The sequence below is a fragment of the Acipenser ruthenus genome, chromosome 16 (assembly GCF_902713425.1).
Source record: "Acipenser ruthenus chromosome 16, fAciRut3.2 maternal haplotype, whole genome shotgun sequence".
Lineage (NCBI taxonomy): Eukaryota > Metazoa > Chordata > Actinopteri > Acipenseriformes > Acipenseridae > Acipenser > Acipenser ruthenus.
The window spans coordinates 30,632,141-30,657,307 of NC_081204.1; the positions used below are offsets into that span (position 1 = coordinate 30,632,141).

General features: G+C 40.6%; 1 protein-coding gene across 1 annotated transcript in view; it reads right to left on the reverse strand.

Annotated features, from left to right (window-relative positions):
- LOC117412244 (vascular endothelial growth factor receptor kdr-like) overlaps positions 1 to 25,167 on the reverse strand; it is a 50,452-nt gene that overhangs the window by 13,151 nt on the left and 12,134 nt on the right. The window contains exons 4-22 of the mRNA XM_058989391.1: positions 24,016 to 24,143; positions 22,641 to 22,788; positions 22,298 to 22,434; positions 21,468 to 21,636; positions 20,853 to 20,970; positions 20,484 to 20,653; positions 18,940 to 19,096; positions 16,257 to 16,380; positions 12,845 to 12,953; positions 10,401 to 10,682; positions 8,408 to 8,554; positions 7,922 to 8,050; positions 7,303 to 7,409; positions 6,717 to 6,852; positions 5,965 to 6,069; positions 2,862 to 2,975; positions 2,637 to 2,725; positions 1,994 to 2,141; positions 701 to 798 (exon numbers count right to left, since the gene is read on the reverse strand). Of these exons, the coding sequence (XP_058845374.1) occupies positions 701 to 798; positions 1,994 to 2,141; positions 2,637 to 2,725; positions 2,862 to 2,975; positions 5,965 to 6,069; positions 6,717 to 6,852; positions 7,303 to 7,409; positions 7,922 to 8,050; positions 8,408 to 8,554; positions 10,401 to 10,682; positions 12,845 to 12,953; positions 16,257 to 16,380; positions 18,940 to 19,096; positions 20,484 to 20,653; positions 20,853 to 20,970; positions 21,468 to 21,636; positions 22,298 to 22,434; positions 22,641 to 22,788; positions 24,016 to 24,143 (2,615 nt within the window). The remainder of the gene's footprint in view (positions 1 to 700; positions 799 to 1,993; positions 2,142 to 2,636; positions 2,726 to 2,861; positions 2,976 to 5,964; positions 6,070 to 6,716; positions 6,853 to 7,302; positions 7,410 to 7,921; positions 8,051 to 8,407; positions 8,555 to 10,400; positions 10,683 to 12,844; positions 12,954 to 16,256; positions 16,381 to 18,939; positions 19,097 to 20,483; positions 20,654 to 20,852; positions 20,971 to 21,467; positions 21,637 to 22,297; positions 22,435 to 22,640; positions 22,789 to 24,015; positions 24,144 to 25,167) is intronic.

Sequence of the window (25,167 nt, forward strand, 5' to 3'; positions counted from 1 at the left end):
AAAGTCAAAGGCTTTGCACTGTGTATGCTTGCATCCGTGCTTTTAAATGCATGTGTGTGTTTGTGTACTTTCCTGTAGGGGGCAGTGAATTACATGTGAGCAGGAGTGGAGTCGAGTCGAAACGTGCCCTATTTAAAACTCATGTAAAAGGCAAGCTAAGTCACATGACTCGCATCTCCCACACACCTGTCTGATTCCTCTCGATGCAATGAAAAAAGCGTTAGGAACTTCTATTACAAACTACTTCTTTAAGAAGGCTAAAAATGCTGACGAAGACGACAGCAACAGTGCATCGACTGCGTAGGAATTAGATCATTCAGTTGTCTCCCTGACTGGGGCTGTACTTTTTATTCCAGCCTCAGTAACAAAGGGCTTTCAACATTGTGTAAGCAGACCCTTCCACTTCCACCCTTAGCCTGTTCATTTTTCTCTTGATTAGAAACAGACAATTGAGCTAAAGCAGGGCCAGATTGAGGCAGCTCATGATGTGACTAATGCACCCTAGGGACCTACTTTACCAAAGGGATTCACACTACCTGGATCTATACGATCCTGAATGGGTACCGGGTGAGACCCGCACAGCTGCCAAAATAATCCGAAGCGTTCCTATTATTCTCTCCACGGCTAAAGTGAAACTGAGGACCTGCAGTGTAGAGTGGAAACACTTTGAATCAGTGCGGGACCACCGCAGGGTTCTTACCTTCCGGGACGCCAGGAATTCCATGCCTTTCGCTACTTGAAAGCTGTAACAGATCAGGTCTTCCATGGTCAGAGCTCGCTTGTATAAATCATCAGCATCTACAGAAGGGCACGGAATACATCGTCAAACCACACCACCACATCAAAGGGGCTGGGCATATTGCTATTGAAGGTTTCTCAGTGTACCAGAATCACAAAGCTCTGTAAATTCAGAGCCACGAATAACTTCCATTGCAGCAATTAACAAATGGTATTGTGGCGTGTTTTCTTTAATCTTTGTTTTGCCGCCTTCCTTTGCTTCTTTGATTTTTAAATGTTTTTTTTTTTTTTTAACGAAAGAGGAAGTTCCAGCCACTCTAACCACACAATGACATTTCTAGGGACATTTCACTTTAGCACTGCACACAATGCAATTACCTCCTTAGGGGAATCACTGGTCCTAATGCAGTGCACACACTTATTCTTACAGTTATTAACATGTCATGATTTTAACTACGTTACACCCATTACAGCCAGCAGGACCGCAGCTAACCTGGCTAGTTTAAAACAAATGTTTTTGGTAACACTTTAAATTGTGTCTTTAATTACTGTGTATTTACATAGTAGTTACTTAGTAAATACATGTGCACTTACACATCATTACAGTGTCATTATGCATAGTTACAATGTACTTAATGCGTAAATATTTTTGCACAATATAACCCTAACCTAACCCGAACCCTTTTCTGATACAATTGTGTACTTACATATATCGTGCAAAATGATTTACACATTAAGTACATTGTAACTATGCATAATAACATTGTAATGATGTGTAAGTGCACATGTATTTACTTAGTAACTACCATGTAAATACACAGTAATTAGAGACACTTAATGTAAAGTGTTAGCACGTTTTCTAAAAACAATAACATTAATACATCAGCCGAAATAAATAAATTATTATTATTATTTATTTCTTAGCAGACGCCCTGATCCAGGGCGACTTACAATTGTTACAAGATATCACATTATTTTTACATACAATTACCCATTTATACAGCCGGGTTTTTACTGGAGCAATTTTTTAGGTAAAGTACCTTGCTCAAGGGTACAGCAGCAGTGTCCCCTACCAGGGATTCAACCCACAACCCTCCGGTCAAGAGTCCAGAGCCCTAACCACTACTCCACACTGCTGCCCTAATCAAGCATTGGTATAAACGTTGTGAGCACGCGAGCAGGTCTGCCTGTCTGCTAATCCGAGTTTCCAGTCAGTCTCGCGGAAGGTGTTCTGGAAGGAAGACCCTGCCGTTACCTTCCTCCTCTTCCTCTGAATCACAGTAGCTCTTATCTTCTATGAACCCCGAGCTGGCTGAGCTCCCAGTGCTCGCCACGCTCTCCAGCCTCCTCTTGATCAGCTCTGTCAGGTCACAACTCGACTCCCCGCCGGAACCCTCCCGGCTCTGGAGTGTGGGAAAGAGATCTCCAAGTAGCAGCAGCAACGAAACAGAAGGCAGCTCCGGAAACCGGGCCCTGTTTGCTTCTGAGGTGATTCCGTAGCCTAGTGCTACTGCCACTTCCCTTCTCATCAAGACTGGTGAGGCTTAGAGCAGGTATAGTGGGGTTAAAGCATTATAACACATGGAAATCTGAGTTTAAATCTAGAACGGCAAGAAAAATGGCCGTTTTGCAGTACAATTGCGATCTCTAAATTGCTTCGAACATTAACAAAGCTAAGTAACATGCATGTTAACCCTGGACATGCACTGTAAAGACTGAAGGATCTGATAGAGAGATATATAACACTTGCTTCATGCCAGCCCTGACTTTAACAGTCCAGTTTTACACCATGCACTTATCGACAGCGTGTAAAACTGGATAGAGACTGACTCACTGCTGGGCTCGCTATGCTCCAGCACAAGGCCAGTACATGGTATGAGATCGCTTGTTTCACTCACCTTATACACAACAAAATCACTTCTCTTGCTTCTCAGATAGTTAGACAAGTTTCCATACTTGCAGAATTCCACGATCACCATCAAAGCACCTGATAATATAATACAACACAAGCATTGCTCAATTTGTCATTTAGCAGTAACACTGGAGCTTGGTGGTGAGTCATGTACTTCTATGCTCTTCTGTTTCATTTCCCTGCCATGCAGACTCTGCAGGTGTTCTCTTACCCCCTGGTTTGGTACATGCTCCCAGCAGGTTCACTACGTTCAGGTGATGGCCAATGTGAATCAGGATTTTCAGCTCTGACATTAGAGCCTTGCATTCATTGGTCGTAGCCCCATCTGTTAAACATTCAAAGAACACAAGTCACAGTTACAGTTACAAGCTGCTGTCTGCAGAACAACGCGAGTTCATTTGGTGACTGCATTGGTCCAAAAAGCAGTGACTTTCACATCATGAAGGGATCGACGTGGTCTTGAGAGATATGAGACTTATTACATATTAGAATGTGATCATGTTAACAGATGCGGGCCGATGACCGCTTGCTTGGACAGAATACTGAACTGCAAGTGAATGAATAAGGATTGTAACCAGATGATTCCTCTGGTCGAACAATACCAAATAAAGGTTGAAATAGCCTTGTAAAAAATCATGAAAGTCCTTCAGTTTTTACTCCTCGGAACATGCCAGTTAACATTCTTTAGAATTATGGATTGGGGGAACTGTAAGTCAGGTTTATAGTGTATCGGTTGATTTAAGATTAACAAATTTCTTTTCTTGGGAACAGAAAAAAAGCCCAACGTGTTCTATAGTCTCCCTCGAACACGTGAAACAAATTAAAGTCCACATGGGAATCTTTTAAGTCAAAATTCACTTTACAGCTTAAAAAAATCCATAGTTCCTGTCGCATGTTTCTGCGGTTCACTTGAGCACATGGAAGTGTAAAAAGCCATAATTTACACAGAACACATTGGATGTTATTAGGGGAGAAGCTACAGCACATTTGGCGCCAAGGTGGCTGTTGTTTTTCTTCTGCACATCCTTCATTCCAAAGAACTGGTCTACCAGACCGTGCACTGCAATCACTGGCGTGTGTGAGACGGGGGCAGATACCTGCCACTAGCTACTATTAGCTGCACCATTTGCCTCTTTGCATTTGATGCTTTCTATTGTGCAATACGAGCGATTGTGTTTTAATATTAACAGCAGGCAGTAACTTCTCGTTCCCGTAGTGAAAGAGGTGTGGAACACATTCCTTATTTTCACAAATCCTGATTTGACTCCGACATCTTGGATCTCAGGCAGATGATGAAAATGAATTTACTTCAAATGTGTGACAAATGACCAATGGAATGGTTTGCGGTGCAGCGGAAAGTTTGTATCATTTATTCAGTTCCAAGCTTATGCTGATTCTAGTCTAAATCTAAGTTGCTTCCATACTGTAGTTTAGTTATGAAAAATCTCGCTGCCATTCAGACCTGTTTAGTGTGCCTGTTCAATTATTATCTGTCATTATGCAGGTTCAGGAAACTTTCAAACTGTGCTTCAGTGCTTTACAGATGCTCACAAAGAAGACAGTCTTTTTAGAAATCCCCCTAATTTGCTCTTCATGGGATTATGAGGATTAACCTGCCAGAGCAGTTCCTCCCTCTCGCTTCATCCATGACAGTGTCATTCTTTTTTTTTCATCCCAATTGACGGATTGCTCATTTTAAGCACTCTGGTCTCGCAACAATGAAGGTAGATGTCTTTTTAAGTTCTAGAACTGTATGTCATCTCCGAAGATCTTTGCTGATTCATATTATCCAAGGCATACAGGAAGGGCAGCTTCCCTTCAGCATGCATCTCTGTGGTGAATGCGAAGTAAGGACATTCCAATTTATCATTGCCATGTGGCTGCAGCACAGCGAGACGCTTGTTAACATACTTCAGTGAGACTGATGGTGTGAGGGGTGCAGGTTAAGAGGGATTTGGCTGTGAGCGCAACAGTAGAAAACAAAGTCTCCTCATGAGAGGGTATTACATATCAGAACAGGGGCGCTGATAAGAGCTGTCAAATGTTTTTTGCCTACGTTTTCACCTTAAGTAAATGAATCAGATACTTCAGCATTTCCAATGAGAATTTCAATTCCAATAAAAAACCCACAAGATCATGAAATCCTGTAGAATTAGGCGCAGCTATGAAAAACTTCTCCACTGACGTAATTCTGTATCAATACTTATAAGCCCTCACAATTCAGTTGGCTCATTCCCCAAAATGGATATTGCACATCGCATGTCAACGTCGTCTCCTGCAGTCTGAAATTCATCAGCTTTGGTTGAATTAATATTAAAAATGTTTCAAAATTGACTTCATGTGTACTTCGCACTTTTGAACTGTGCTGCACCTGCAGATCTTGGATTGCTGATGTAAAAATGGATTTGAACTCTTGTCAAATACCTGCATCTTTGGGGATGTGGCCCCAACTAACCTTCAACATGAAAAGACCAAGCACACGTCCGCTTTCAACCGCCTTCCCATGTGACGACAAGGTAATTGTTTCCACATTTCACATGACAGACATGTACTATGCATTATTACAGGAGCTATATTTCAGCATGATAGCAACATGCAGTATGTTTAGTATTGCACTTATACTGGGTTTGTTGTATGACGGTGTCTACTTTCTTTACTGGTGTGTCAGGTTGCTTCACTGCAGATGAATGCATTCTGAAATAATGTAAGTGTACTTCAATAGACTTTGATTATCACTCAGACATATTTCCAAGCAACCAGGGATGTTTATACAGTAAGCTCTTAACAGTAAACTCCATGAAGAATTGAGTTCCCTAACTTGTGAATTAAACCATGAATATCAATCCACTGTATTTGCGAGTTTACTTCAAATCTTGATTTATGAATATATGCATATTTTGGTTTTAATTTTTTTGCATTTTAGTGAACCAGGATCTACAGGAAATGTTACAGTTTAAAATAACTATTACATCTGTTTTTTCAACTTTAAACTAGTTCCAATGAGATCATGTCTCAATTAAATGCAAAATATGAATAAAAAGGATTTGAAATTATGCCAATTGGTCATTAAATACAAAGTTTTTTTTTATGAAGCTGATTAAAGTGCAGAACCATATGAAAATGCAAAAATAATAATCCGCAATACTAGCATTTACAATAACATTTAGCATTTAAAGGGAATGTCTTTAAGGTAAAATCGTATTCGGAGAATTCACTTTACTGCATTGGTATAAAACACCTCTGCCTTTTAAAATAAAGCTTTGTGCATTTAATTGAGACTTGTTCTTGTTTGTCTAAAACAAAAAGGAAAATACCTTTTAACATTTTGACAGCCACGGTCTTGCAGGTTGATAATTTATCGATTCCAAAAGCAGATGCCTCCACCACCTTCCCGAAAGCTCCATGGCCAAGGGTTTTACCTAGCGTAAAAAAATGAGAGCAGTTATTATTAAAACAACACAAAAAACAAAACCATTCTGGAACAGCCTATCCAGTAATTCAAGTGTGACGGCTGCGTTCAGACAGACACACTGCTAATTACAACAGGCTGCCAGGCTCTGTCTATTCATGGGAAGACACTGACACGTGTAAAATATTACATAACACTGGCCAAATTATATATAAGAAAGAAACTGAAAGAATGTATCCTTAATATATCTTGTTCCTTCAACATGAAAAAGGTCGCCATGCATATTTTCCTTGTTGCACACAAACCTTGAGCCCAATTCATGAATTCTTTTTAAATGAATGAATCTTATAAAAGAAAGGTCAGTTCCCTGTTGCCTGCAGAGATTGACACATTACTACCACAGATGTTTGTCGTTGTTATGAGAAAAACTTGGCCCCCCAAAATGGGCCATTTCCAAATGGATGTACGTTATTTAAACAGTTGTAGCAATACGTGGGGATGTGTAACGCTATATTTTTCGGAACCCCCATTTTTTTTATTTAAAGACACAGCTTGCACAAACTTTCTAGCAATACTAGGAATGCTGTGTTTGAAGATAAAGTACAGTGACTGGTTAGCGGTGTCATGCACGGGTTCCTCTGATGCGCTGTTACACACCCAGCCTTAGTCTGTCTCTCGGGAAGTCCCACTTGCTGCTGTCGTAAGGCAGGCGGTCACACTGCTCATCCAGAGGCACCTCATCCGGGTCCATTATGATTGACAGGTAGCCGGTTTTAATGTCTGCAGAGCTGGGCTGCACAAGAAACAGTTTAAATGTCATCAGTCTTACAGGTGATTTGAACAATGCTACATTCACCATTTACAATAAGAGAAAACAGGTCATGATGCATTGATCATTCCATAATACACCTTGGATTATTCCACAGTACACCTGGACTCTGTAAAAATATTATCAAGCAATCATACTGGCACAGCTTCCCCGAGCCACGCACAGTACTTTCCGTGTTGAGAGGGTTTTGCATGCTGATGGTATGTTTTGAGTATCATATGCATTTGTTTTTTAGGGGTCAGTAATTTGTAACAAGGACAGCACTGGGATTGTTCTCCAAGCTTCTTAGCTCCAGTGGCATCACAGTGCTCCTGTTGTGCTCCAGGTAGGCACACAAAATATCAGCAGAGCAATGAACGAAATCCGCTGTTCAACATGTGGAGAAGGAGCTGTGTGACGCTCGGGCTGGCTTACCTTCTTCAGTTTGCGAATGAACAGGGTCAGCAGGAGCCAGAAGAGAGTGGCGACTAGACCAGTACAAACCAGGATAATCACCTCCCAGTTAGACTTCTCTTCCAGTCCTAAAACACCACGCGTAAAGCCAATTAAACATACACGATGGCACAGCACCTCCATCTTCATACAGCATTGGAAAGGTAGGACCTTTTGTTTTGTGTAATGGGCTGCCAATGCAAACGCCCCAAGTTGTCAAAAATGAAAAGGAACTGAAACAACAGCTCTGCTACACTTGAGTCATCAAGTTGACCATGACTGGATCCATCTGTCTGCGGTGCGTCTCTCTAAATCAATGATGTTGTAGTGCATTTTCTTATTGCAACATGACTTGACAATTGAATTGCCTTGAAGTGAAAGTACAGGCTCATGCAATAAACAAAGTGTAAGCAGGGAGGTGTTTGAGTGGATGTCTTGTCACTGATGTATGGATTTATATTTTCATAGTGAAGAGGTCATCGGATTGGGTCCCAAGTTATTGACATTTCTAACATGTCTGTAGCTAGGTCATACCCAGTAAAACATTCTTATTAAAGAGGCTGTCACAGTTGTGAATGTGTTTGTGAATTCTTTATCTTACCCAGTACAGTGATGACGGCAGCTGTTTTCACTTCTCCTTCATCGTTGCTCGCCCAGCACTCGTACAGTCCTCCATCGTCTTTCTTCACCCTTTCGATGGTCAATAAACCATCAACCCCCAGGGTAATACCTGCAACAGAACGAAGAAACATCAAACCACATTGAAACCACATATACATTTGATCTATGATATATGTGGTAGTACTGACAGTGCTACTGTGTTCCATCGTAGAATGAGAACGTTTGAAAGCACAAAAGCATAATGTGGAAAATGGGAGCCTTATCCTCATAAGTGATTCCATGTTGTATTATACCGAGGGCTGAATTGAATTGCTTGAGATTTTGCCATTGACAGTGACCTACCTTTTGTGCAACCAATCATAGCCCTTATCTAGTTAATACAGGCACAGAACAGGAATGGCATCTCAGTGCATACAGGAGTTTACCGGGTTCCTCCATTCTGCATGGCATGCCTGCACTCACTCACCGGGGGCTGGCTGGACCAGCTGCCCATTTTTATACCAGGTGACGTGAGGAGTGGGCACCCCGTCGGCATGGCACCCCAGAATCAGCGTGCTGCTGCTGTTCACATCCTGGTTTGTGAGGTTCTGCTGTAACCTAGGGACCTTGCGTTCTGGAACACACAAGCCACAGGGAAGAATAGCATAGTCACATAATACACAGCACTCCAAAGGGTTACAAGAGATTCAATTCTGTATTGAAAAAAAAAACAATCTTGTAATCTAGGTTAGTGGTTGTTATTTACATAACTTCCTACAAACTACTAAATTATTTTAACAATATAAAACTAGCAAGAAACCACTAAGAAAAAAAAAAAATTGATCTTCTCCTTAATGCAGCTAAGTTGTTTCTTAGTTTCATTGCTGTTATTTGCCTTTCCAATTCCTTTAAAATATAGCTCTACCAGCCCTACCCACTGCAAGAGGCTTAACGGAGTCAACACAGTTCAATGGAGATGTTACACATGCCCTCTGTGACCCTTATCAGTGGTGATCTCTGTTATCTCACGCTAGCTGGTAATCGTTTATCAGAAACATGAGTGTCTGCGCCCCTCAAGTAAAACATGTCAAGTGAGAGTGTGTTGACCTTTGACTTGACACTATAAAAAAAAACCCTTTCATTTAAGAGCCTTGACGTACACTGTGGCCGATTTTATACGTGGGAGATTAAGTTTGAACCACACCTGTTTTTTTATTGTGTTATTTGTCTTTTTCAATAAACAATAAAAATAAACAATTAAACCATTAAATTAAAAACAGTCTAATACAAAATGTAATAACATTTAAAAAAAAAAAAACACCAAAAAAATTTGTTTTTAATTGTAAAATTTGAAAAACTAAGATAAAAAGCCAGTTTGTAAAAATAGAACAATGAACTTGGTGGTGTAGATCTGAAACTAACCGTGGAAGTTAAGAAGCAAGAATGGAAATAACAAAGCGACAGCACAAAGTCAACCAGTGACTCAGAACAATAGTACCTACTGGTATTACAGTCCTTCAGAGACACATACATCAGTTACCAGTTCTAAAGCATGTGGTATTTACGATTCTCATAGGAAATCCCCCTGAAAAAACCTGTCTAACAAAACTATCTTTCCGATACTTTATTTTCAAGGTATTTTCTTACTGATTTCATTTTTAATAGTTTTAAAACTGAAATAAGGGGTGGTCGAAACAGTTTGGACAAAACAAAAACATCTGGGGTTAATTTAGGAAAAATGTAAGAATGTCCTTCCTCTGCAGTGAAGCTGGCTTACTCCAGACAGTCCAGCACATCTTTAACTATCAAAACATAATTTACGAAAACTAGCACGACATTTCATCACAAAAATATAGAGGTACTCGGTGTACAGCTGGTACTGACTGTGAGAGTTAAGAAGTGAGAATGGAAAGAACAGACCACAGCACATGGTCAGTTGGTGACTCAGAACCATAGGGCTTACTGGAACCAGAACCATAGGGCTTACTGGAAAGGGGGGGCGTAGTGGGCTGTGCCCCCCCCCCCCAGTTCATATCCCAGATTGAGATACAAATCATTATTAAAGTAGAGTTAAACACAAAAATCTAACTATAATATGCATTATTTCTGGAAAACTTCTAAGGTTGTATATTTTTGCAAATTAGTACCAGTACTACCCCCCATTAGCAACCCCCTTTGTAGGATCCCCTTTTTCTCTCAGTATGTGATGTTTTCTAATCAGCGAATTTTTAGGGGGCGGAGTCATATTGCAGTGTGAATTATTTGACTTGGGTGACCCTTTTCATTATGTGTCCCCCAGTAAGGCACACTCTGCCGCCGGGCCTGCTTAGTGGTATCACAGTGCGTTTTGGATACATTCAAATGATCCACTGTCAGCTACTAAAGGCAAAAGAGTAAAATCCGGGGTAAACTTCTGAAGGGGGATAAGAGCGGTGTGGCCACAAGAAGCGCCTTACGAAAGTGGAGCTCACATAGCTTACCTACAACACGGAGCTCTGTCTTCTGCTGAATGATTGCGTTGCGGTACACATTGTGTGCTCTGCACTCGTAGAGGCCAGCGTCGTCAGCGGACACGTTCTTCAGGGTGAAGGACAGCTTGATGGAGTACGCCTCATATGTCATGAACACATCGGCCACCGTCTTATTGCTGGGATAGTGCCAGCTCAGCTCCTTATATATGTACCTTGTGGCTCGGCACGTGAGAGTGACGTCATGTCCTTTGATGGCCGTTTGAGATTCGGCTTCAAAAGACTTCTGGGAGTCTGTTCAAAACAGAAAGCAGGAGTTAGTCTATCAAGTACTGTGCCAAGAATACAATTCTTAGTGCTCGACCTAACTATGCTGAAGATATTTTGTTTCTTTTCTTGTGTTTTATGCTTCAATTTTATATTGCCTCTCTATCTTTTTCAGATGTTTAATAAATGCAACTCATGGTGTCAACTCTGATATTTATTATCCTTGTCTTATATATGTATTAGTTTGCTTTGGGTGCACCTCAAATGTGATTAGACTTCAAATCAAACCTCAAAGACTCTTCACTATATTGTACAACTATCTTTATTTGAAGCCTTCAGTGCAAGGCATCTCAGGTTGTCAAAGACTTGCAAGTGCAGTAAAAACAGTTGACATCATGGAGCTGAAGTTTCATGTGTCAAGGTTACAGTATGTATGGTACCGAGTGACAGCAAGAGCATGTTCAACACTCAGTTCCCATCAGAAACCTCCACCACTTTTCTCTCTGTTTCAAAACCCGTGCAACTTATGCTTCCCATCGAGCCAGAGATTCAGTATTTATTTAATGGGAATTAAAGGAGACAGAGACTCCTGAAGTTCCTACTTTGGTATTCTGTTGCAAACTTTTTTGATTTCCATTTCAGATGGATCATGCTTCATTTAATTCATGCATGCTTTTTCTTGGTTTCCATGGACTTAACCCACTTTAAAGGAAATCCTCCCATAGATCTGCACAGTTATTATTGATTCATTTCTCCAACTTTCCAGCTTTTTTTCCCAGCTGCTTCCCCTTATGACTGACATGCATGACTAGGCAGCAGTGTGGAGTAGTGGTTAGGGCTCTGGACTCTTGACCGGAGGGTCGTGGGTTCAATCCCCGGTGGGTACACTGCTGCTGTACCCTTGAGCAAGGTACTTTACCTAGATTGCTCCAGTAAAAAAACCCAACTGTATAAATGGGTAATTGTATGTAAAAATAATGTGGTATCTTGTAACAATTGTAAGTCGCCCTGGATAAGGGCGTCAGCTAAGAAATAAATAATAATAATGACAGCCAGTAACATGCTTTAGCCCCAGAGACACTGCTGGCTTGAAATGACATGCACTACAACCTGAAAGGAAAGCATGCAAACGTAACCAGTACCAGATATAGTCTTTTAACCCTAAATGACATGTTTGCTTTGATAACATGTGCTCAGTTAAAGATATACACAGTGAATGGAAGTACACAGCAGGTATGATGCATGGAATTATTTCATATGCTATTTCAACAAATGTGTAGATCTATGTAACTATTTTCTCTTTCAGAGTTTCATATAGGAATACGTTTTCAAAGGATATACTGTATTAATGAGCAAGAATATCTTAAATGGAATAGAATGAGCGTGGTCAAAATACATATTCATTCTGGTTTGCATATGTGAGTGTACAGTACAGACTATTAACACATCTTCATTATAGCACCAGACATTTCAACATATGCGAAACCTGTACTTTTATAGTATGCTGGTGAATTCATTTTTAATTTCCTGAGCTCTTCTGAATCTGAAATCTCAAATAGTTAAGTACCTATTCCAATGGTTTTGAGCTTTCACAAAGAGGCTATTCCAGATGAACTGAAAACATGTCATGCAGATACAGTCCACCTATAATAGCTATGATATTAAACAGCTACACTCTAAGGGCAATGTGAACCCTTAATACATCTCAGTCTTTCAGTTAACAGCACATCAAGCTTTCATTGCAGAATGTAACTTGAACTGAGACGTCTAAAGATTATTAAATAACGTCTGTTTTTCTTTCCCCATTGGCGACAACTGAATATATCCTCTAAACTGAACGTTCACTTCAACAGCTTGGGGCATTTTCATTCACTGGTTACAGCACTTCAGCTTTGACAGGTACGTTAATTACTCAGCATTGTTCTTCTCCAAGAAACCCCAAGTAGCTTTTTTTTTTTTACCTATCAAAAATATAGCACTGGAGTAATTGCCTCCTTCCCCATGCTGTACTGTGATGAATGTACCACAGGGTTTTGGCACATGGTTATTTCTCTTGTGGTCTCCTACACTCTAGTGTATCGGCCATGGCTTCCCTAACCAATAGAGAACGTGTGATTGTACCCACAGCTGATCCATCCTTTTCAGACTATCACAGTACATGGTTGTAGCGAGTATAGTGCATTACCTACCTGTTACATAGAAATCAATATTGCGTTCGTCAAAGCCTGCTTTGTTGAAAGCTATGCACTGATAAGTTCCAGACACTTTCGTCTCTGCCACCACCAAAGTGCTCACAGTCTGTTAACAGAAAGCAAAAATATACTGTATAAAGCACAACTGAGACATCAAATGAATACAGCTTTCTTTACTGCAGTACAGTACTCTACCACACATTAAATAGTAGCATTGTATTTTAGCAGATCAAATGTCTTTTTGCTATATGCTTGTAGAGATAATACAAAGCACAATGACAGAAGTAAAATGCACACGCCAGTTCAATCTTTATGTTATATAAGATTGCATGTAAGATCGATTTGATTCATTTTGACACATGTTTAATAGGTCTTTAAGAAAGTTAATAACAAGTGACAGCGACCCTCACATCATAATAAGGATGAACAATACAGATGGCTGCACGTGTGTTCATCAGCCGTGCACAGAGGGCAGGGTGAACAACAAGGTTTGTACACATTGTCTGACACTACTGCTGGATCCAAACAAAGCCACAGACAGGACATGACTAATTATAAGACAGTAATCCATTATCCTAGAGTATACATGGTGAAATGTAAAAGTGAAGTAGACAACCGTTTCAGCTATCTTTCCCAGTCTTTTCTCACAGAAAATTACCTTTGCCTTGGCAAAATACGTGAAAATACAATATCATTGCTGTATATGGTCAGAAGATTAGTCTATGAAAAGAAACTGTTTGATGTGCAATGCCTTCTGTGGGCTGGTTGTGCTGCTCATTAAATAATGTGTGTGTCTTTACCTGTCTGACACAGATTGACCCAATGACTTAAGTAGACACAATAATAGATCATGGACCAGGCTAAGCTTTCTTAAAATTGTAATGGTTCTTTGCCCAATAACAGAGCTACACAACAGCGAATATTAACACATTCTCCAACAGGCCTGTTTTGTATAAGTTTAATATTTTATTTATCCCGACAGTTTTTCTTTTTCTTTGTTTTCACTGCACGGCTGGGGGCTTGTGACTTGATGTCAAACAGCAATTGCTACAGTCTGAAACTATAATACTTTTTGACCTAAACTGGTGCTGCTTTTGATCACCAATAAATATAGAGCCATTAACTGCATTAAGAAATACAGCTCTGCTCAGACTCAGCCCATTTGAGAGCGGATTGTGTTTGAACTTTTGAGGATTGTTATTTGAAGGCAGCTGGAAGCTGGACAGTCAAGTGAAAAGACAAAAACAATGCTCCCCCATTATTGCTGGGACTTGAATTCAGAGAAATTGAGAAAGACAGACATGCAGTTGGTTGAAGAGAGTGATTTTCCCCATTGGATCTGCAAATAAAGTTGTTTCTCCTAAAAAGTTTGTTATTTGAACTTGTTGCATTCTTCGTCAATAAGTTATTTATATTTTTATTCTTATCTTGCAAATCTGCCCACAGCCATCAATCCTACTGTTGGTGGTGGGTGCAATACAAAACTCATCTTGAATTAATCTTCTTTACACCCACTTGTTTAAACCTTGACACGAAGTACAACTCCCTGAATGAAGCGTGCAAAAGGAACATGGAAACGAGAAGAGGAAAAAAAAGCAGCTACACCACGAGTGGACGCGGCATTTGAAATGGAAACCGTTAGAAACTTTCAGGGTGACTCAACGCAGCCTAAACTGAGACGAGACTCGAAACGTAGGGGCTTGTCGGAGGGTTTCTAACCTCATGGTGTTTTGTAAGCCAGTCCCAGACATTAAGCCCACGCAGCCTACTTCCAAGAAAGGAAATAAATAACCCTCTGCTGCTTTCCTGGTGAGTTCCACTTGTGTTCCAGCAGAAGCCATCAGGTGATTTCCTAGTTGCTGTTTCCAGCTGAGTTCACCTACTGTGGTTGCAGCTCTGTATAATAGTCTTATTTGTTGGATTCCCCAGTAAGTGGCGACAGGCAGGACCCCAGTCGGGCAGGGAGCTCTGTTCACTTAACTGTTACCTTACCAGATGAGCCTAGTCCTGCGGCCTACAGTGCCCTTATTATTAATTTCACTGTGAACTGAAGGTCCCATAAAAGACCTTCTGTAGCTGTTAACGTCTGAGCTGTTCAGAATTAAAGTGGATTTATGTTAGATGACAAGAGAGGAATTTTACTCAAAATGAATCCCACTCCTTTAAAGATACAGAGAGCCTTGCTATCAGTGACCCTTAGCCCTGACCCCCATAAAGCATGACCACTGTCGCCACCAGCCCTCGTAAATGTGGTCCTTATGTCATTCTAGATCTCCCCCGAAGTCCACAGCAACCTCAGAGCCACCCCCCTTTTCATTACAAAAAAACTGTACTGGCTGGTATTATTATTACAATAGGTGCTCCCAGGAGAGCTTGTTACCCCCATGGACCCTTTTTAAAACTGATGCAGATCAACTTGCTTGAATAAACTTGGCCATCCACCTAATTAAGTTTGGGGTGACTGGCTTTGGTAACAAGCTCTCCAGGGAGCCCTATTGTAATAATTATACCAGCCAGGCCTTATGTGTATTTAAGTAAGAACATTGAAGCACGCGGGCTAGCGTTTTCTTAATTGACTGATTTGAGGTAGCCGAGCTGTTTGAGGCAATGCCAAGAGTACACGAGTCACCAGTGATCAATTACCAGAGATTACTGGTAATAGCCCCTTCTGATGATCTTACTTGCTTAAGCCAACCTCAAACTTTCTTTTGTTTGTTATACTGCAGTCATGTCTGATGGGGACGGAGGTGTAGGCTCAGTAAATTTAAATTGGGTGCAAGTGGTTTATTACTAGCTGCACTTGTGTAGGAAATGAGTCCCAGAAACTGACTATACAGTAATTGGTCATCTGGGCCTATAATGTTAACAATAAATCCTAATTTTAGGGTTCCATGGCACTCATCAAAAAGCATGTTACCCTGCCTGCTGTAAAACCAATCTTCCTGAGCAGGTATTTGCAGGAATCAACTGCCCATTTGCAACCACCAACTGGGAGACCTGGCGTCCAAGTACTTTTGAACACAGTGGTAACATGAGGATGCCAGTCTCAATACTTCTGAATACAGTGGTAACATGAGGATGCCAGTCTCACTATGTCCTGTATATTTATTCATCACTATGTCCTATATATTTACTGTAATCGGCTGGTTTAATTGGATTGCAGACTGCAGATGGAACTGGTGGCAGCCCCAGTCTGAGATTAGAAGGAGATGAGACTGTGTTTTATAGACTTATATATGGCTTTATGGTGCAGATGCAAACATGGCCAACGACTCAATAAGCCACATGAAAACCAGTGCAAGATGAACCTTGCATTCCTCACAGTAATGAAGTACAGGCTTTTTTTACACTGAACTGGTATTTGCATTTCTCCACAGATCAGTACGTTATGAGCGCCGGGGACACGCACCTTGGTCTTCCCTTTGTGGATTTCAGTTTTATTCCCAATGGCCTCAATCCTGTTGGCCATGTGCAGGTCCTTCTCGCTGCCTCCTGCCCAAACCTGGACTTGCTGCGGCTCCTGCTTTTCACATCTGCAGTGATAAAAAAGAAGATATTTACACTCCACCATATAAAGACCTAATAACTCCCAGCTCCAGGAAAGGAAATTGGGCAATATCAAGTTACAGATATCAACACACTACTTATTTATACTGTATGACTTACTGACTGCGTGCTTGAAGAAACAGATAGATAGTGTTGCAGAACCTAGGGAACATCAGTCATTCTGACAATACCTTGCCACCAGTACAATTCTGAGATCCATCTATCAGCGAGGGAGACACACACAGCATTGCTCATCAAAATGTGAGACAAGGGGCTGGGAACCCCACCCTGGTGACTGGCCCCCTACGGGTACAGCAACACATCTCAAGAGTGTGTCTCAGTGGAAAGGAAGCAAAGTCCTGTAACCCAGCGGCCAGTCCGACAGCGATAAACAATTGGATTGCTGGGAATGGAGCTGCAGTAAGGGAGGAAGTGGGAGAACAACAGGAAGGCCAGGCATGCGTCACTTCACACAGGAAATCTGCACCTCCTGCACGGCTCAGATAAGGACAGCCGAGGGAGCCAGTGTAGGTGAGGGGCCAGGCAGGCCAGCAGATTTCTCACTCCACTGATAACCATCTTCAGAGTGCTGTGCTTGACCCTCAGCCCCTTGAAACGTTCCCCATTAGATCTGTACGAGCCCTGCACTGATGTCTGTCGAATGCAACGTTCTCTGTTCAAGCAGTGTGATACTGTACAATGCAGGGAAGGGATGGCTGTTTTCTTGAAACACAGCTAGTGAACAGCTTGAAGTCTGGTGCCGTTTAGACTGAGCCCACGCACACTCTGGCTGGACAAAATCAAATGCTCAAAAGTAATGTCAGTTTTGATTTTTTGCTCATTAGCTGAGTATTTATTTAGATGTCAGACAAGCGTTTTGAACTAGCTCTCTGTTCGATGAGTGAACTCAGTTGTGTTCTGATGTGTCTAGTCTCTCAGCTAATGGAGACTGGAGGCTTTTTTGGAGGCCAAGGTTCGAGTTTTGATCCCTAACATTATAATAGGCAAAGGATACTGATCGCCTTCCCAGGCTTTGCTTGCGAGCTGTTCTGTGATTAATAACAATGGTTCTTTACAGCGCAGTGTGCAACAGTAATGACTTTACTATATATCTTTGGAATGTATCCTTCAGCAAAGTTAAAAATAAAAGTTCCATTTATCAATGAATGCTGCCCAGTTGAAGCTTAGCTCATTGATCAATAAGTGTTTCACAGTGTTATGAAGTGCTGATGGCAGCCTGAGCCTTTTATATAAACTAAAGCTGGGAGGTAAGCCAAGTTTAGGCAGTTACATCATAAAGTCATCCAACTTTATGAATAAGCAATGAGCAGTTATCTGCCTGGAATTAAAAGGTTGTGGGACTTCCTCTGTAACCAAAGACACTGTCTGGCACATTGACTACCTACATTATCCCTATATGAAACAATTTGACTGATTTATATCAATATTGCTTACTGTACTGTAAATTACATTGGCTGACTCATCACTCCGGTTCTTAAATCACTGCCCTGGCTTCAATTCAGGATTGATTTTACTGCTTATATTTACAGGAACTGTCGACACCGTGTGCTCCTCGTCGCACCTCGAGATCAGTGAATGCTGAACTTTTGGTAACGCCTTTAGTTGTTCTGCTCCCTGCCTTTGGAGCTCCATCCCAAGTCAATATATATATCCAATAGAAATCTGCTATATATCGAGGGCCGCGATATAATCAGAGACCCACAGAAAAACAAATAGGCTAACAAATACTGTACAACCACTCCCTTGTTTTATCGGAGGCGGCAGGGTCCAGTATAAATCCTCAACGCAACCCGCTTTTTTCTCATTTTTCGTATAAAAAGCAGCACACCGTTTTAATTCGTACTGCAGAGGGTAATTGCTTCTCTTTTGCTGGTACATTGCTGCCACAAGTGAACACCTCGTTGGCTAAAATAAAAACCGCTTCAGCAAGTAGATATTTAATTTGCTTTGTGTTATTGTGCAATACGTGTGTATATGATAACAGTATGATATTAATGCTTTGTTTTTAATTGTTTTGTATATTGTTGTTTGTGATGTGCAGAACGAAATAAAATGAACAGTAATTCTAAGTGCCTATGTATATTGCAGCTAAGGCATACGCAGTTAGACAGTAAAAATGGGGAGCCAACTCCAGTACCGCGATATATCCGAACCCGCAGGATAGCGAGGGCTGGGGGGAAAAGCAAACTGTATTGTATTGTATTGTATTGTATTGTATTGTATTGTATTGTATTACCGTGTTTACTGGACTCATGGTTCAAAAGTCTTTTGACGGATATGCCAAGGGAAAAGTATGGCACTGACAAGCAGCAGTAAACAATGTGCCTATTGCATTTCATCTTCCCTTTCAGCCCAAAGCTATTTGGACAGAGGGGAGAAAATCCCCAATATTGGCGAAACAGGACCACAGAATGGTCATTTAAAACACTGAACGGATCCAATCTCAGATGTGAAAGTGGTTAACCCTTGGTAAAAAGTTGCCAAGGGTTCAGGATCTCAGGGTTTGAGAGCATGACGTGACTTACACAGTATTGGAGGGTTCAGGGTCGCAGGGTTGCCATTTCCAGATGATCTGGGGCGCCGGGATGCCGTATGAAGTGCAGGTCAGGTGCTGCTCTTCCCCCAGCTGGTATGGATACAGATCTACTGCTGCCACCTCCTCCTCGTAGATCTGCGGCCTCACTGAAAGAGCAGCACATCATTGCGTTAACATTCTAAAAAACTATAATGCTTTTTTTAGGCATGGAGAAGGTCTGTGTTAATGTCCTTCTGAGATTAAAATACCGCTGAAGAGCAGCTTCATACATGTCTGCTACATCATTAACAATAGGGCCCATGCAGGCAGACAAGGGATAGTATTTTGTGCAGTAAATTGTGCAGCAATACAAGTGTAGAGTGTAGCTATACACTGCATTCTTATTGCAAATGAAGACGTGACAAGCCTTCTAACAGCTACACTTGGCTGTCTGTACCAATTCACTGCAATGACACTGCAGGTTTACTGTAGGCTTGTTCTCTTTCAAGGAGTCTCAGCCTGTAGCTGGGTGTTGCTGTTATAGGTGCTGATTCTGTTAAAATAGCATTTTCCTCTGGTCAGTTTTGCCCTAACATATCCCACTGTGCATGTTAAATAAAACACTGGATTTGTTACAAGTTTTGAGCAGACTGACTTCAAAAGAATGATGCATGATGTTTGAAATACTTTCTTAATTGTTAGCAGATTTCCATTGCATTGTTTTCCACAAGTTCTGCCTTTTGTCATTCTAATAAAAATACTGTTACACTAGCTGGCTGTGACAGGACAATGTGCAAACGATAAATCTTTTTTACAATCGTAATTGGAAAGCTGCAAATTTTTGAAAAAACAAACAAACATGTTGAGTTGCATGCTTAGGCTATTTGAAAGAAAAAAAGAAAATCCTGGTGCTTTCCCGAAAGCAGGCTGGCTACCACTCATGAAATGGAAATAGCTCTGGGGGTTTCCATTGCTCCCTCTTCTGAAGTCTGACCTCAGGTCAGAACATGAACTAAACAGCACGCGTGGCTTGTACTGTAGTATACAAAAATGATGCATTTGTTTCTATCCTACTTTGAGTGCACGATACTCTCAGTGGTGTTTTCAGTAGGGCGCACTGGGACACTACTTGGGTTAAACATTACCTCCAAAAAACGACCTCACATAGTCAGTGCTACCTAGAACAACAACGTATGGAAAATCATGAGCTGAGGGGATATCCAAACGAGAAAAGCTTTGAACCACAATCTTTAAAAAAAAAAAAACGTGTTAATAAAAGGATGTTTTGAAAAGCAATTAAAATCCTGGGAATTATTTTTTCCAGTGTGAAATGTCATTTGAACTCATCTTATGCTTATTTCTTTGTGTCTTTTTTTTTAGTAAGAATAAACTTTTGTGCCTGGTGATCCTTTAAAAAAAAATAATTTCCCTAGAAATGGTGCAATATTCTTTGTAACTGAAGCTTGGACGTAGTGAACAGTCTAGTTTAATTCCTAATCATTACAGTAATCACATTTGGCATTGATTCTAATTTTATAAAAGTGTTGTACATACTATTGACAATCAGTGTGAATGTGAGATTCTTATATAAACCATGCTTCTTATTGCTCAGAGCAATGGTGAATCTCCCAGCATCCTTTTCTTTAATGTCATTGATGCTGAGAATAGAGCCATTTTGTTTGTAGCAGGTGTGGTTTTCCTTAATTAGGAAACCATCTTTGTACCTGAAACAAAGGGGAAAAAAACATCTGTTAATTTGTGACAGAAAACACAACTGAAAGAAACATATATTTCATTATACTTGTGACATTGGCCTTATATATGTGCTTCCCAGTTCTTATAACTAAATACTACTCAAGATCGCAACTATAGACCCAATATTTGAAAGCTCTGAAAATCTTTACATTTAAAGATCGTTCTTACCATGCAACCTCTGGGGCTGGTAATGCATTGACCTTTGCCACGATTCTCAGCTTCTTCCGCCCCTCATGGACTTCAATAACAGGTCCGGTTTTATGAGTAGCGTTAATGAAAGGGTGTTCTGAAACCACAAACAATGAGGTGACCCGTCAGCGATGCACTTGGGTTACAGATAACAATGACAGATTTGTGTGGGTCAGCCACAAGGCAGTAATTAAGTCACTGTGATGGGGTCTGCTGATATAAACCTAAGTAAGCGACACTCGAGTGTTTAATAAACTACAGCACAGTCCTGAGACTGAGTTATTGCCTGGAGTCTGGCTCTTAGGAATCAGAAGAGACACGATGCACAACAAACTCCTTCTGTCTTAGTTCACTGAAGCTAAAAGGTAGACTTTGGAAAGTGTGTAAATGAAAGCAGGGGAGCAAGCCTAGTGTATTTTGATAAAAGGACTCTCTTTCATTTAAGGTTATTGGAGCAGTATGGGTGTTATGTATAGATAAAGACTTCTAGCTTCTTGCTGACCCGGCACATACACACTACACTTTATTGCAGACAGGAGGCAAAGAAAGACTTGTTTTGCTGTGTGGTGCATTTCTCCAACAGTACAAGCTTACCGTAGACATTGACCTTGGTGTAGGCATACATTTTGTATTTGTTGATTCCTATGCATGTGTAAGTGCCTCTGTCTGCCATGGTGATATTGTGCAGGACCAGCTTGCTGTAGATTGTGTAGACTGGGGTTGACCTGTCCATGTCCTTTTTCAGTGTGACTGAACCGTTTAACTGAAGAAAGAAAACATTCAATTATAGAAATAAATATCCGATCTGACTTTACATTTTAAACATCTGCTATCAGTGGTGTTGATTTAAGGGTTGAATTGATCAGCCTATAGCAGGACAAGTCACAGCCGGATCAAGTTTTTTTTTTTTTTTCTTTGTTTTTTTTTGTTTTTCAACTTTATTAAATTTTCGTTTTAAACTTTTATTTGTTATACAAATTTTGCAAATTTTACAATTAAAAACATATTTTTTGTCTTTTTTTATTTCCATTTTATTAAATGTTGTATTACACTTTTTAATTTAATGGCTGAATTTTTCTTTGTGTGTGTGTACGCGCGTGTCTGTGTGTGTGTGTGTGTGTGTGTGTGTGCACGTGTCTGTGTGTGTGTGTGTGTGTGTGGGTGTGCGGGTATGTGTGTGTGTGTGTATGTGTGCGTGTGTGTGCGCGCGCGTGTGTGTGTGTGTGTGATGCTCTTCGGGATCCTTGTGATGAAAGGCGCTATATAAATTGTATTGTATTGTATTAGTGTATTCTATATATACATGCTAATCTGGATTACAGTATTGTCCTTTCAGTTGCTCATTATACATTTCCCCAGACAGTGGTGTGCTGTAATAGAGACGGGTTCTGAGGACATGGGTGTCCATGCTGTTTGCTTCTCACCCTTTTCCGGGGGTAGTCCCATTCGATCGCTATTCTTCCATTGTAAGCGGTCTGTCCAGAGCACTTGAGTGAAAGCGTGTCTCCAGCCAGAAGCTTCACTCGCGCTGTCTCCATCTTTAAGTTACGGAAGTCTGGAGCTGGGACAAGAAAATTGCAGTTTAGTTTTCCTGTTCGCCGGCAAGGCTTTCAAGTTGGTTTGTCTGAAAGACTGTGATAGTAAAATATCCTGTTAATGTAACAATACAAAAAAAAACTATGACAGACTGTGAGTTTAGTAACACTGTCGCTGTGGTACAATCTCTGAATTCATTGTATACATAGAGCAGTCAAAAATGTTACCTACCTAGTTTCACTGGCATATAAAGTGAGTGTGTCTCTTTTCCTTTCACACTGGTTACACATTTCAGCATGTTATGAACATATGATGACATGGTAAAACCAATCTTGGGGTCCCATTGAGCTTCTAGGCTTTCAAATTTCGTAGGAAGAAACTGAAATAAAATTTTAAAAAAAAGAAAATTTCAGCTCATCCCAGTTCAGCCCAGTCAACATTTTCTAATAAAAGTCATGGCTACTAATTCACTCTGGACGGCTGCATGCAGTTACTGTAAGTTCACTTGTATCTCATTCTTAAAACAACACTCTATCTTGGAAGGAAGGAAAGAGCCCTGCCTTGGACTGCCTAATAACTGTAAGGTCATTGCCAATCTGCAAAACACACATTTTATTTAGCACTGCAATCAACATGAGAAAAAAAAAAAAGAAATATATTCAAGAAGCCGTGAAAGAGCTTACACAGCATATAAAAGGCCAGCTATCACTAAATGGCAGTTTGGTCACTCTGGGGGGGAATGAAGAAAATTACCCTGCAAGCGGAAGCTGCAGCACACAAATTCCTGATTACTGCCCTTGATTTGGTTTAATGTTGTTAATTATTGTGCTAAATTTCCACCCCTTTTCCTGCAATACTCAAAGACAAAAAACTGCTACTAAGTAGCAGCTACTGCACCAGTAATTTTCCTTTGTTTCCTGAACATAATGTATAAAACACACTTGTTAATTTTAGAACGCGAGTTCTATTTAAACTCCGAGCATCTCCTCCCAGCTTCCTGTCCACACAGGAAGCAGACTGGTTGTCTCCCCACTGTACCAGGAGCCGCGTTACGCAAACCAAGGTAGCATTTCCGTGCTGAGAGAGCGACTCACCCACGATACAAACCAGGAACACTGAGGTTTGTCTCCCTTGAACTTGCCAAAATAATTGCAAAGAAACCCTAGATTTAATAAAATGTCGTTTTTGGCACTGTAGAAGTGTTAAATGAATGGGTTTAAATACTGTAGTGGGACTATGGGAGTTTAAAGTCTAAAGATATTTAGCTTCTAAAGGGATGGAATGTTTTTGTGTACTACCGGAATTGTATAGTGAGGTGGCTCATTGAAGACATCACAAGATAAGTGATCTCAGAAACTCGACAATGTTTTGAAATTGATCTTGTAATCTCCACATATAACATTTGTCTTCAGTGAGCCACCATAGTTTTGTTCCAAACGATTCTCACAATTCTTCTGATGTGCAAACGTTACCAATAACACCTGTTTCTTTACATTTCCACTTCTACCTGAAGAAGAGACCTTTCAGGTCTCAAAACTCACACATTTAAAAAAAGAAATGATCCATTTCACGGTATCTATGATTAACAATGCTGCAGGCCTCTTACCGTTGTCAAGGTGACTTTGAGGTCTGGGGATGTGACTCTACAAGGCACTACCAGCTCTGTGCTGCCAGTCTCTATGAACAGGGATTCAGGGAATTGGATGTGAGCCTCCACAAATGGATTTTCATCATCTGTTGGGAAAGTAATAGCACAATATCACCTTTTTTTTGTTCAGCTAGTAAGCCCTTTAATTTAAATCCCATTACCTATCAGCCCTCTGGTAAGTTTGAGGTTGAACACGAGTTACCGTGCCACAGTTTCTACAATGGTCAGATACAGTCTTTTAGGTAGCGCTTTACATTATGTATCTCTCCTTACTGTGTATTTACTTATGTGTACTTACACGTGATTACAATGTTATTCTGCATAGTTACAATCCACCTAATGGGTAAATCTTTTTGCATGATATATGTAAGTACACAATTGTATCAGAAACCTCAACTGTATCAGAGACCTCGTTTGTTTTACGTTTCATCCGAAGGACGGACCACAAGGAGGTTAAGTGACTTGCTCAGGGTCACACACAGTGAGTCAGTGGCTGAGCGGGGCTTTGAACCGTGAAGCTCCTGGTAACAAGCCCCTTTCTTTAACCACTGGACCACCAAGCCTTCTTGATGTCTTGAACAAAAAGATGTACACATTAAGTACATTGTAACTATGCATAATAACAGGTACATATGTATTTACTAAGTAACTACTATGTAAATACACACTCAATGGAAAGTGTTGCAGTTTTTTGCGTGTATGCGTCATTCAGTAAGGCACATAGTGACTGTTGCTAAAGAAGTCATGTGAGCTTTCTTTTTTTAAAGGTCTGCAGAGTTTAAACAATGTCTTACAAAGGTCCTGTACCCACTGTATGGACTCTCTGACGCCTACGCTGATGTCTGATTAAGGGCACAAGCTTTTGGAAGACCGCATCATTACGCACTTTCATTCTGTAAGAAAATTGCTATCCTGTAGTTTCGGTTTTTAAAGTTGCAGATTTGTGTTCAGTCCTAAGGGAAAAATAAAGCAAATGAGTGAACAAGTTTATATGTGTGCTATGTTCCTGGATAACAGATTCATGTTAGTTTTAGCTTGGGAGAGGATAACATTAAATAATTGCATAACATTAAATAATTGCACTGACACAAATGTTACTGCTACTCCACC